At 40.3% G+C, this 12742-nt stretch overlaps 1 protein-coding gene across 8 annotated transcripts; it reads right to left on the bottom strand.

The window, feature by feature from the left end:
- Window positions 1–106: 106 nt before the first annotated feature.
- Window positions 107–12480, bottom strand: LOC120398921 (centrosomal protein of 290 kDa-like). 8 transcript variants are annotated; one of them, XR_005594816.1, is made up of 8 exons: window positions 12323–12480; window positions 9590–9729; window positions 8452–8538; window positions 5429–5519; window positions 4484–4673; window positions 3325–3422; window positions 2278–2400; window positions 351–480 (listed from the first exon to the last, which is right to left on the bottom strand). XR_005594816.1 is itself a non-coding variant. In XM_039526681.1 (7 exons), exons 1-7 carry the CDS (start codon window positions 12353–12355, stop codon window positions 328–330), a joined length of 792 nt encoding a protein of 263 aa, XP_039382615.1. In that variant the 5' UTR covers window positions 12356–12480; the 3' UTR covers window positions 107–327. The 8 variants fall into 8 exon arrangements, 5 of the variants coding, with proteins under 5 accessions (XP_039382615.1, XP_039382616.1, XP_039382617.1 ...); XM_039526681.1 differs by lacking the exon at window positions 2278–2400 and having other exon boundaries at window positions 107–480; XM_039526682.1 differs by lacking the exons at window positions 2278–2400; window positions 12323–12480 and adding an exon at window positions 11857–12279 and having other exon boundaries at window positions 107–480.
- Window positions 12481–12742: the final 262 nt, after the last annotated feature.

The raw sequence follows: 12742 nt of genomic DNA, 5'->3' as shown, positions 1-12742 counted from the left end.
TACCAAAGCTGGACAATTAGTTAAATTTAAATACAAAGATTATAAGAAATGCACATTATTTATTCCTGCAATATCCATTTTAAACAAATGAAACAGAACCACTGAATTTCTAAAACAAAATTATAAAAGGACAGTTTATTCAAAAACTATATAGCAAAGGCACAAGGGTCAATGTAAAAGATACAGAACACTGTAAAATTGCATGTTAGAGTCAAGGAAGTCATGATTTTATTGTGGAAAATGAAGTGCTAACCTGGTAACCAGGTTGGTCTGTGTTTTTGGAAAAGAATTCAACATTAAAAATCTAAATGGAATGTTTAATTTCTATTAAATTATACGACTATTACTAGTTACAAAAGGTGCGGCAAAAGCAAATCCATATGTTGAACTTATGTGTTTCAAGCACTTTTCATACTGATTATTCAGTTTTATTGATTCTTGCAGAGCATACTTTAAATCTTCTATCTCGTCAAAAAATTCCTAAAAAAGAAAATTCAGTATTCAACTTTTTTTGTTCTAGTTACATTTCCCATTAGACATTGGAAGGTTATGGTCATACGTCAAAATTTTCCCCTGCTTCAGCCTACTTCTCAGGGTACAGACACAGCGAGTCTCACAGCCCAAGTCGATAGACTCAAACTTCCACTAACATGCTAAAGACAGCTGCATAAACATTGCAGCTCGGGCCAGAGCTCAGGCTCTGAAGCCTGGTGAGGGAGATGGGCTTCAGAGCCTGAGCCGGAACGTCTATACAGCAACATCAAGTTTATCAACTCGGGCTCTGACACTCGCTGCTGTGGGCTGTGTAGACGTACCCTCAGAGTACTCAAGTTATATACATAGGAATCACTTTGGTCACCAGTGAGGCTGCAACCACATCTGAACTGAGATGTAACAGCTAACTGCAATACTGCACAACAGCTTACAATTTTTATATAGCATCTTTCATACAAACAGTTTCAAAATATTTTACAGACAAATAATAAAAGTAAAGTAAAAAATATGATGGCAGCAAGAGAAATTAAGAGAGAAGCAAAGGAGAGAAGAGCCAATGTTGCAGAAAGACAAAAAGGTAGTTCTAAATGGCAAGAAGGATAGGTAGTCACACAAACCCACTGGTGTGGACAGAGATAGTAAGATGGATTCAAGAGAGAAAACAAAGTCCACAAAGACACGGGAAACAAATCAGTGAAAATTTAAAAAACCAAAGGGATTTCAATGGGTTCTCAAAGTGAATCAGGAGCCAAAAGAGGTGTCTGCTAATGGAAATTTACATTTCTCTGTATTTGCAAAAGCCAGACAGCAGAATTCCACATATCATAGAGTCTGGAGAGCTGAGAGTTAGGAGTGAGTCCATAAAGACTGGAACTGCAATAGTCAAGGAGAGAGGAGACTAAAGTATGGATACGGATTTCAGTAATGGAGGAGTCAAGGCAATGACGTGCACAGGCAATCTTTCAGACAGAAAAAGAATAGCATTTCCAAATCACTTACAGAGGAAGTTTAGCAACAGTAGGCAGAATGTAATGATCCAGAACTCTAGCTTGAAAGGTGACACAGAATCTACTACTTTCAAAAGAGACTACATGATAAAGATGCCTCCAGATTTTACTGTGTCCTTCTCTTGTTTTTACTTTGACTAAGTGCTTTGGAGAAAGGAGTCAATGTTGGCTTTGTAACCTGCCACACACATCTTGTAGTCATCTGTATAATAAAATTCCACAATTGTTACTCTGTATGTCACTGTGAAGCCTACAATGTCCATTGAGTCAGCATGAGGAGACAGAAACAGCTACAAGCATGGCTGAGAGCTCTTTTTGTTCAGAATATCACCAGATTCACTGTTTTACTGTCCAATTTTTAAGTTCTCAGCCACTTTAATTTTATGAATTACACCTGTGTGGTGTGCAGCTATACTAGGCATGTATCTATGCCAAGCCAGGAGTCCTAGACCATTGCAATATCAGAGGTAACTCAACCAATCACCACCCTTCCTCTATAGCTAATTTGCATGCAACAGTTATATTGGTTGTATGAGAAAGGCTGCATAGACTGTGGATTATGTGGCCCAACTGCCACACCCATGTGATATCACAGGCTTTCAGCTACTAGTATATCAGTAATAACAACCTTAGTGACAAATTATTAGGTCCTCAGATAGATCTCTCATCTGAAATATGAGATTTTCAATCACACAGTAGTAACCCTACCTCCTAAATAAAACATCAGACTGGGCTATATTGATTCAGTAACAATCCTTAGAAAACAGTCACACACCATAAATCACCAACACCACTTCCTGCTGGATCTGTAAGTACTACCCAGATGAAAACCTGTTGGAGCTGATGAGAACAACAGGACAAGGCAGTACGTCCTTCAAGAGGTAGCACTAAGTTAATACTGAAAACAAGTGAAAAGTGACATCAGTATCTGAATTTATTCTTCAACACACACTCAGGACTATACAATTATTAGGATTACTCTCTACACACCGAGCATAAAATTACAAAAGCACCTAACTGGACTGAAGTTCCCAAATCACTTGAATGCCAATGATGCCAGCATGTGCTACAAATGTCCCAGTCCAAGAGCCAATGGATTAATGTTTGTCCTCCAATCAAAAGGACCGAGCTGAAATCATTTGATTTTTGTGTTTGCATAAAGCTAAAAACAACTGAAAGGAAATTTGCTGCTAAAAATGAAGAAAACTTTCATCTGGATATTCAAATAACTCAGATGAACAGTAAGATTAGCCCTCCAACTCTTACCATTTCATTTCAAGAATTACCAACACTTCCCACTAACTCCCTTTCCCCTTGGTCCAAATGTCTATTTTAACAGCCCAGCAAATAAGAGTGAAAAGTCCTGCCTTAGGAGTAATTAACTCCATGGGAGAATAATCCTTCACTCACAAATATTACAGAGCAGCAGTGGATACTTAGTTTGAGAAATTTGTTTTTGTTCTTGATGCAATTATCTATCTGTTGGGCAGAACTAAGTTAATTGATTTACACTTTAGTCAGTGTCTCCGTAACACAGAGAAAATAATCATGAAGGTGGAGGACTAGAGACAGAAGTCGCCCAAGATAAAAGCGTGTTCACAAGAGAATCACGCAGGTAAAAACAAAAGTTCATCTGAATTCCAATTACTCCTCTTCCTGAACAAGTGTGAATGGAGGAGAATTAAACCAAAGACATTTTAAATGCTAACAAGCAAACACATATTGGAGTCCATTTATACAACAGCAAGTACTTCTATGGTTAATATACGCTAGGAAGTTAGTTTTATAAATTTGTCTATTATTAAATTTACCATAAAAGTACCTTGTCTAATCCAGGTAATTCATTTCTTTGCATTCTCCTTTCTCTAGACAACTTCTCATTTTTTTTCTTCAGCTTTTGAATCTCAAGCAGCAATAGCTCTACATTCAAATTAAAAATTCATATTTTAATCACTACAATTAACTTCTCATACATCATATTATACTACATCCAATGTTTGTGTTATGAGCAGTAATTGGCATAACAGTATTTTAGAAAAAAAATTATTTACCTTTAAAAATTTGATCCTACCCATTTCCAACAACTACGAGATCATAGGATATGCCAGTGGGATAGTTTTTTGTACATTTTTATAAAAGCCTATTCTGAGATTTTTGCTTTGCTAGCATTCTATCCAACAATCAGAAACTCTACTCTCACACATGATTTGAGGACTTTGGAATTGCAGGGAGTTCTTGGCTTTAAATAAAAACCTTGATGTCACAGTAGTCTGGGCACTCTATATATAAACTATTCCTCTGATGGGTTCCTCTATTAGTTAGATAAAATCCTGTTCCACTCTGCTCTATTCTAGAAAAGTAACCTTATAAAAATTATACTGTGTGGGGTCTAGGTTTGTCTCTTAGCTTCCATAACAAAAGTACCCAGTTTGCTGTTAAAAAATAAAATAAAATAAAAGGGGGTGGGGGGAGTGAAAGGTTAGATCTGGCTAGGTTCTCCCTCATACATCAACAAAAATTAAGATTCTGAAGTCAAAAGTACAAAGCTGCATACCTGTGCAACAAGACTGCCTCCAATGGGTTTGTACATGTACAGCTGACTATAACATAGTAAATAATGTTGATACACAAGATATAGACTACAGCTCCTTTCCCAGAGCTACACTGGCTTTATAGGTCTAAGCAAAAAAAAAAAAAAAAAAAAAAGCAGCAAACGTTTTTTGTCACTAAAATAAAAATATATTAGACTAAATCTACACAACGCAGATCTACTGATCAGATGGGGCCATTTTCACATAGGCCTTATTGTAGTATCTGAAGTGCTATTAAGCTTTGAAAAATGGCTAAATGAAGCACGTGGCCTTGACTGAGCCCTATGTTTTAGGATGAAATGCAGCCTCTTTGATGAGAAATGACATGTATAAAAGCATCACAGCAGGGAGTCAATGTTTGTTTTGTAAACTGCTATACATATCTATTACCTAAATATTTGCAAGAACAGGCTCCCTTCTTTTTATATATGCATCTATGAGAAAATGTTACTTCTCTCTCTGCTGTTGGAGTCCTTACTCCAGAAACAGTGTTGTCCTTCTGGGAGACCTTTTTACATTCCAGCTGCTCAATTCTTTGCTTTTGTCCTTGAAGTTGATGCTCTAGCTCATGAATTTTAATCTATGTTAAAAAAAATTGAAAATTTAAAGCACAAGTGTACAAAAAAAAATCAATCTCAGATTTATGTGATTAGAAATATCTCGAGCACCAATTTAAAGATCTCAATATCTAATTTAGAACAGAATTTACCAGCAAAAGCATGAAGGATAAGAGACAAATCCTGCAAACACCAATTTTTTAAAAAAATCTGTTATAATACATAGAAACAAATAAGAAATACCAACCCTCCTCCCACAAAAAAAATGAAACATTTTACACAGGTCCTGATCTGATCTTACTGATATCAGCCATACAACAACCATGACACTTTACTTTGAAAAATGATTAATCAGAGTACATAAATCTGAAGAAGCACTTAATGAATTTAAATGTATTGGGGAAATATTAGTTTGAAATATTACATAGTATTGTCAGATACAGCATGTCCCACATTTTTTAAACTAAATACTAAAATACAACAATTTTCTTTATCTAGTGGCTACATTTACATAACTGTAAACAAAAGTATCTACAAAAATAGCCTAAAGGTAATCAACACTGAAGTCATGGACCAAAGACAGCAGTGACAGAATTTACTCTTAAAGTCAAAATAAGACCATTCACCTGTGAACTCAACAAGGAAAAGAGAGAAAATTTAAAGAGAGAATGAAAAGAGAAATATTCATGACCATTTATACAAATATTAGGAAAGCTCAAAACTTATCCTTAAGTGTCACATTAAATTATTTGAACTAAACTGAACAGTCACTACTTACAGTGAGATTTTTAATTGTTTCACTTTGTTCCTGGTTTATTTTGATTTCTCTGTCATAACGTTTCTGCAGGTTATTATACATCTGAAGTATTCTAATAACAGAAAAAAGTGTATGAACTGCTGAATATAGCATGCAAATTACCATTTTATTCCTTCATACCAGAATCCTTTTAAAAAAAAAAAAAAAGCCTGCTCACATTTGGTAGTGTGTTAGTTATACGGAAACCCTTTGGATTGTACTTATATTTCATATTTCTGAGTCAACATAAATCAGGTCCATAGCTTAACTCGGGAGTAGGCAACCTGTGGCATGGGTGCCGAAGGCAGCATGCGAGCTGATTTTCAGTGGCACTCACACTGCCCGGGTCCTGGCCACTGGTCCGGGGGGCTCTGCATTTTAATTTAGTTTTAAATGAATCTTCTTAAACATTTTAAAACCCTTATTTACTTTACATACAACAATAGTTTAGTTATATATTATAGACTTATAGAACAAGACCTTCTAAAAATGTTAAAATGTATTACTGGCACGCGAAACCTTAAATTAGAGTGAATAAATGAAGACTCGGCACACCACTTCCAAAAGGTTGCCGACCCCTGGATTAACTAGTGCAGTGTTTTTCAATCCATGGGTCACGACCCAGCATGTAAGGCACTGGGTTGTCTTGCTCTGGTCAGCACCGCCAACCGGGATGTTAAAAGTCCCATTAGCGGTGACGCCCAGCTAAGGCAGGCTAGTGCCTATCTTTTCCGACACTGCACTGTGCCCCAGCGGCAGTCCGGCTTCTCTTCAACTGAGTCCCCAGAAAAAAAGTTTGAAAACCACTGAACTAGTGAATACGCATGGATGTTTCTCCTATTACACCATTAATATGTTCATTAACTCCTAGAAACAGAGCATAATCTTAGGTAATAACCCAAATTATTGGTATTCTTGTGTATAAGAAATATGCCCATTCAAATACCAACATTGATATGAAATGAATCCAAAATAGATATACAAAAAAAAACCTGTACACTAGACATCAACAAAGAACAGTAATGTATGGTTCATACCTGCAACCCTTACTCATATGAGTAGGCCCAATGACTTCATGGATTAAGGATTGGACTATTCAAGCCTGACTCAAAGGTCACTGACTTCAATGGGTATTGGATTGGGCTCTTACTGAGAACAAAATGCAACTGGCTATGTGAAGAATCCTGTGCTTTCTGAAACAGACACTATGATAAAACCTCTGTTTTCTATAAAGCTATACATACAAACGCTGAAGGTTTCTTATGGATAAAGTTATTTCTCAGTCTCATGAAACAAAGGGTGCTTATATTGAATGTTTGGCATATTGAACTTATTTTATTAACTTTCACAGAAACACCTCATAGCTAGAGTTACAGAAGAGAGAGAGAGAGAAATATTCATGGTGTATAAGATTTTATTTTTTTACATTTTGCCTATAAAGTCAAATATGACTGCATGAGTGTGTTGTATCCTATTTCACCTAACAAGTTTTAATAGTGCAATAAAAAGACAGGAGGACAAACATTACCACACATCAGCAGTGTATTATTGCCTAGGCCAGCAAATTTGAGCACCCACGGAGAAGCTCCCCCCCCCCCCCCCTCCAGCTCGCTTCTGCCTCCTCCGCGAGCGCGCCGCCGCGTCCTGTTTCTCTCCCCTCCCTCCCAGTGCTTGCGCTGCAAAAACAGCTGTTTTGCGGGGCAGGGAGGGAGGGGGAGAAGGGGGAACACAGCGCGCTGGGGGAAGAGGCAGGGCCGGGGCGGGGATTTGGGGAAGGGATCCAATAGGGGCAGGGAGGGGGCAGAGTTGGGGCGGGGACTTTGGGGAAGGGATTGGAATGGGGGTGGGGAAAGGGTGGAATCGGGGCAGGCGGGGCAGCAATTATTTCAGGGCCTAGGGGCGGCAAAATCATTAATCCACCACTGCCACACATGCATTACAATTATCTCCTTAATAAGGATAATCATGAACTATTATAGAAAATAGTGATAGGCTAGAAACACTGTAAAAATCAGATTCACTTTAAGTGCTGAAAAAGCATTTATCAAGATATTGGCTCTGTCTTCTTCCTTCTTGTCAATTGAACTACTGTATATAATTCAGACTTCAGTGAAAGGGATTTTTAATTATGAACATTTGATACTAGCAAAGCTAGGAGAATTCCTACCACTTAGGCAAATTCTTGGTGACTTCCCAATAACTATTGTCCTATAAAATATGTATTCGAATCTTTAATTTGATCCAAAACCTTGACAAATAAGATGTAAGACTCCAATCCTGCAACTGATAGAGCATGAATGGACTGCTACACCTATATGGAGTCCCAGTGAACTTAATATGGCTCCATGCAAGCAAAGCAGACCCTGTATGCACTACAAATTGCATGATGACAGCCTTAATGCTCCTTCTGTGAACTGAACTAAAACTGTACTCTTCACATCAAAGCCAGTTATGAGAGTTCACATTCAGAAATAATTCACAAACCCCAATGTAAAATAAATCACTTCTTGTTCAAAGAATAACAGACTGAAGCAATAGGATGATTTAACTGCTGTGTAACGGTATATTGGACAGTGCACTGTCCAACGAATGACTTACATTTAATACTTCTAGATTCCTAACCTCAAATTATGTCATTTATCTTTCTCCTCTCCACAAGCTTCCTAACTTCTTTCCATTTTCCCCTAAGCTTCCCCACTTCCCTCTATTTTTCCCAAGTGAGTGAGTTGTAGAGAAAATTTCTACTCAAGCCTTATATATTTTTCTCTACTTTCATTGTCTGAAGCACTATCAAAGCATTCCTTTCTCAACACTTAAACAAAATGAATTTTGATTTCTATAGCATAATGTAGGAATTTGAATTGACATTTCTCATGAATAATATACTCCATATTCTACCCAAGAGAAGTGAATCACCATATAAATCCCTTAAAGTATGCTAATTCCAGTGAGAAAAGACATGCTTCATTAACCTTGCAAATAAGCAAGTCCCCAGAAGAACTTACCTGGCACTTTCGCTTGCTACTTTCATTTCCTTCTTGAGACTGCCACCTCCCTTGTGCCATAAGTGGGATTCTGTTTGAACCTGAACACTTAATTGAAATAAATGCAACAGCTTAAGAATGGTCTCTCTCCCACTCAACAATGCAAACAGATTTCAGAACTTTGATGGGACATTTTAAATTAGGAAGGATAAATGAAGACTTTTTTTCCTTTGACCTCAAAACACAAGTTTACACTTCCATGTTTTTCACTCTGTATGGAAAGTCCTGAAAATACTGCATATAGAGCTACATTGAATGCTATCGAGCTACTTTTCAAAGCACCAAAACTTTAAAAAAAAAAAAAAAAAGGGTCAAAACTTCACTTCCAGATGTTTTAAGTAACATTATTACTTAAAAGTATTGCACATTACACTCACTGATCGTTTATTTACCATCAAAATATCCTAGAGCACTTTACACTAAGTTGGATACTGGTTGCACACTGAGTAAGCAAACGCAGCAGCCACATACATACAGATAGATATTAGAACTTGTTGTTGCACTGACAATGTGAATTTTGTCCAGAGCACCAGGCTTGCCCTCTACTCTTTTTTGAGCCATGCCCCAAGGCTTTTATCATCCCCCTTTTTCCCTTGAACGGACAGGCAACAACGATAAGCAGAACAAATTATGTTTAATGGTTCATCTAAAACAGTGGTTCTCAACCAGGGGTCTGGGGCCCTCTTGGGGGCCACAAGCAGGTTTCAGGGGGTCTGCCAAAGCAGGGCCAGCATTAGACTTGCTGGGGCCCAGGGCAGAAAGCCGAAGCCCCACCGCATAGTGCTGAAGTCTGGGGTTCCAAGCCCAGCTATCCGGGGCTGAAGCTGAATCCCGAGCAATTTAGCTTTGCAGGGCTCCCTGTGGCATGGGGCCCTGGGGCAATTGCTCTGCTTGCTACCCCCTAACGCTGGCCCTGGCTTTTATATGTAGAAAAACAGCTAGGCCGTGGAGTTTTTATAGCATGCTGGGGTGGCCTCAGAAAGAAAAAGGTTGAGAACCCCTGATCTAAAAGATGTCATCAGGGGACAAGTACCCAGGTTCTGCATGGCAATGTCATCCCTGCATCGAGACTTTAATCCAGGGAAATAACAATTCTTACTCTCTGCTTGTGACATAGTCACGCATTAACTGATCCAGATGCAGTTTCTCCTGGATCTGAGCCAAATCATTTTCTAGCTGTTGATTTTTTCTATGCAGCCTTTTCAACTTCTTAAGTAGCTGTTCGTTTTCATTATTGAGCTGGAAAGTAAGAGAAAAACATTTTACCAAATGAAATTTTCATATGCTATATTAATGTGGGTTCCTAACATTTCTGATTAACATTCATTTTTATAAACCCCAGTATGTTTACCGTGGGTCACTCATATGCATAAAGCCAGGTACTTCAGAAAGCCATTGGCTTAATATTTTTTATGGAGAATGAACTCAAACACACTTTCCTTAGGATATACACAAAAGATATAATATCCTCTGTACAGTTTAGTGAATCAGTACCAAATACTTCTATTTTGTCAGTGCATCAAGTGAAAAATATGTCTTTATACACAAAGAGGAGGGAGAATATATGCACGTTGTTGCCAGAGGTTCTCAAACTGTGGGTCGGGACCCCAAGGACTGGTGTTAGACTTGCTAGGGCCAAAGCCAAAGCCTGAGCCCCACCGCCCAGGGCCAAAGCCCTAAGGCTTCAGCCCTGGAAAGGCAGGCTAAGGTTACATGCCTCTTGCTCAAGGCAGAAGTCCTTGGCCTGCAGCTCTGGGTACCCCCACAGCTCGGGGCAGCAGGACTGGGGTGGGCTCAGGCTTGGGTCCCCCCTCCTGGGGTCATGTAATTTTTGTTGTCAGAAGGGGGCTCACAATGCAATGATGTTTGAAAACTGCTGTGTTGGACTATACTTTGAAACATAGGCCCCAATTCTGCAGACACACTTGTGCTTATCTTTATACATGATTAGTCCCATTGAAGCTCTTAGTATATAAATAGCTTTAGGATGCAAAGCACTTAATATATTTATATTATTTTCACCTACGTAGCTTATTCCACTGCTTAACTATCTTTATAGTGAGGAAAAACTTTCCAATATCTAACCCAAATCTTCTTTGCTACAAACTAAAATGATTGCTTCTTTTCCTACACTCAGTGGACATGGAGACCAATTGATCACCATCCTCTTTATTGTACCATTTTACACATTTGAAGACTCTCATGTCCATGTCCTCAGTCTTCTCTTCTCTAAACCAAATATGCCCAATTCTTTCACTCTTGTATTTTCCAAGTCTTTTTTTTCCCCTCCCCTCTGGACTCTCTCCAATTTGTTCACACTTTTTAAATGTGGTATCCCAAACTGGACATAAGGCCTTAGCCAGAGTACTATCAATGTCAAGCAGAGCAGAACAATTAGCTGCCATCTTACACATAGCACTCCCGTTACAGAGAAGAATTACCTGCCATGACTTACACATGGCACTCCTGTTAGTATGTCCCTTGCCTTTTTTGCAACAGCATCACACTGTTGACTCATTTTCAATCTGTGATCCACTGTAATCCCAAGATCCTTTTCTGCAGTACTGTTCCCCAGCCAACTATTCTAATATGATTAGGCTTATTTCTGTAAACTCTTATGATTTTGATTACCGTTACACTGAAGTCAATTGGAATACCCAAGCAAGTAAAGTTAAGGATGCCATAAGTGTTTGCAGGATCAGAAAAGTTTTAAAAATAAAAAAGTACACTTCAAATGGGGGTGGTTTTTTACATGAATTAGGATATTGTAAATCCAAATGGTAACTAGATTGGAAGATCTTAAGAAGTTTATGTTCAGCTATTATAAATAGCAGCATCATACACTTCATCTTCTAATAAGCAAAAGAGCAATTTAAGATGTTGGAAACACGCAAAAGCTAAATAAACACAATAAAAACAACATAAATAGCTTAGCCATTTAAATGCCAAGTGGTCACGGTGAACAATTAATGTGTTCATCTCCTTTTATCCTAAAGGTAATTACAAACTAAGCGCCTGGCCCTAGTATTATATCCATGGAGGCTGACCCCTATGGAACCAACTGCATGACTGGAATTAAGAGCCTGATTTTGCAAAAATGTACAATTCTAACTTTAGTCTGGAAATAATCTCACTGGCCTCTGAGACTAAGCTAGGCATGTGTTTCAGTACCTTGATGAATCAGGGTTTATGTGAGTAAAACCACTCGATGGAGTTGGTCCTTAAGCAGATACCTAGATTTATCATGTGGAAAATGCAGCTAACAGTAGCGCATACTGTACATCTACTGTAAAGAACAACAACACTACCAGCTTGCAATCTGGTTAACTGGGGGAAGGGGCAGATAAAGCTAGTATGAAGTAATACCCGTGCCTCCAAGTCCCCCGCCAGTGTTCGTGGTTCACACTCGTATTTCCCTAGCTTAGGAGGGTTTTTCCCCCCCTGGCGCGGTGTGAAAGTCCCAAATGGGGGTTACGAATTAGCTGAGCCCAAGACGGGTTGGGAGGAGGCCAGTGAAAGCGCTGCCCGGCGCGGGAAGAGGGCAACCCCGCCCCCGCCCAGGCAGCCGCGGCACGTGAGACCGTTTCCCGCCAACCTGGCACGCGGCTGGGGGCGCGGGGCATTGCTACGGCAGCCACAAGGCCCGTTCTGCCTTGGCGGAGCGGCGGGGGCTCGTCAGCGGCCACGGAGGGGCAGCACCTCCGCCAGCGCCACCTCTCACAGGCGCAGCCGGGCCAGTATCGCCCCGCCCCGCCGGCTGCTGAGGCGCTGGAGCCGGGAACCACCCGCCCCTCGCAGGCAGCCGCCACCCGAGCCTCTGCGGCTGACTCACTTGGAGACACTTGTGGACGCTGGGCAGCTCCATGGGCCCCACAGGAGAGGCCACACACCCCCTGCACGCGCAAGGGGCGGGGACTAAAGAAATCCCTCCCCCCGCGCGCAACGCGCGTCCTCTCTTTCCAACGGCCCCGCGGCTGCGGCACTGAAAGCCCCCTGGCTAGGTGCCCTTTTCGCTGCCTGCCCGCTTTCCCTCCGTGTGTGCATCACCCGGGGCGTGCAGGGACTGGGGGCGCCAGTGTTTTAACACTGAATGAGGATTAAGAGGCGGAGGCGAGTCCAGCCTCACGGCCGCCTTTCGCAGCTCGAGGCAGGCAGTCTACGGGCACCTAATTACTCGAATGGACGCGATCTCAGAAAGTGGGTGATGTAATTAATCCGCGACTACGCCGCTTCAGGCCCTCTCCTGGGTGCC

Source organism: Mauremys reevesii, linkage group 2 (genome assembly GCF_016161935.1).
Source record: "Mauremys reevesii isolate NIE-2019 linkage group 2, ASM1616193v1, whole genome shotgun sequence".
NCBI classification, from domain to species: domain Eukaryota; kingdom Metazoa; phylum Chordata; order Testudines; family Geoemydidae; genus Mauremys; species Mauremys reevesii.
The sequence above is the reverse complement of the archived record's forward strand: the minus strand, read 5'-3'. Positions and strand labels throughout refer to the sequence as shown.

What these genes read in the sequence shown, in the direction of transcription:
- LOC120398921 (XM_039526681.1), bottom strand. Translation starts at nt 12,355, where the DNA reads ATGGAGCTGCCCAGCGTCCACAAGTGTCTCCAA. An exon ending in AAACAATTAAAAATCTCACT is followed by an intron (nt 4,674 to 5,428) that starts GTAAGTAGTGAC and finishes TTTTTAACATAG; the next exon opens with ATTAAAATTCATGAGCTAGA. An exon ending in AATTACCTGGATTAGACAAG is followed by an intron (nt 481 to 3,324) that starts GTACTTTTATGG and finishes TTTCTTTTTTAG; the next exon opens with GAATTTTTTGACGAGATAGA.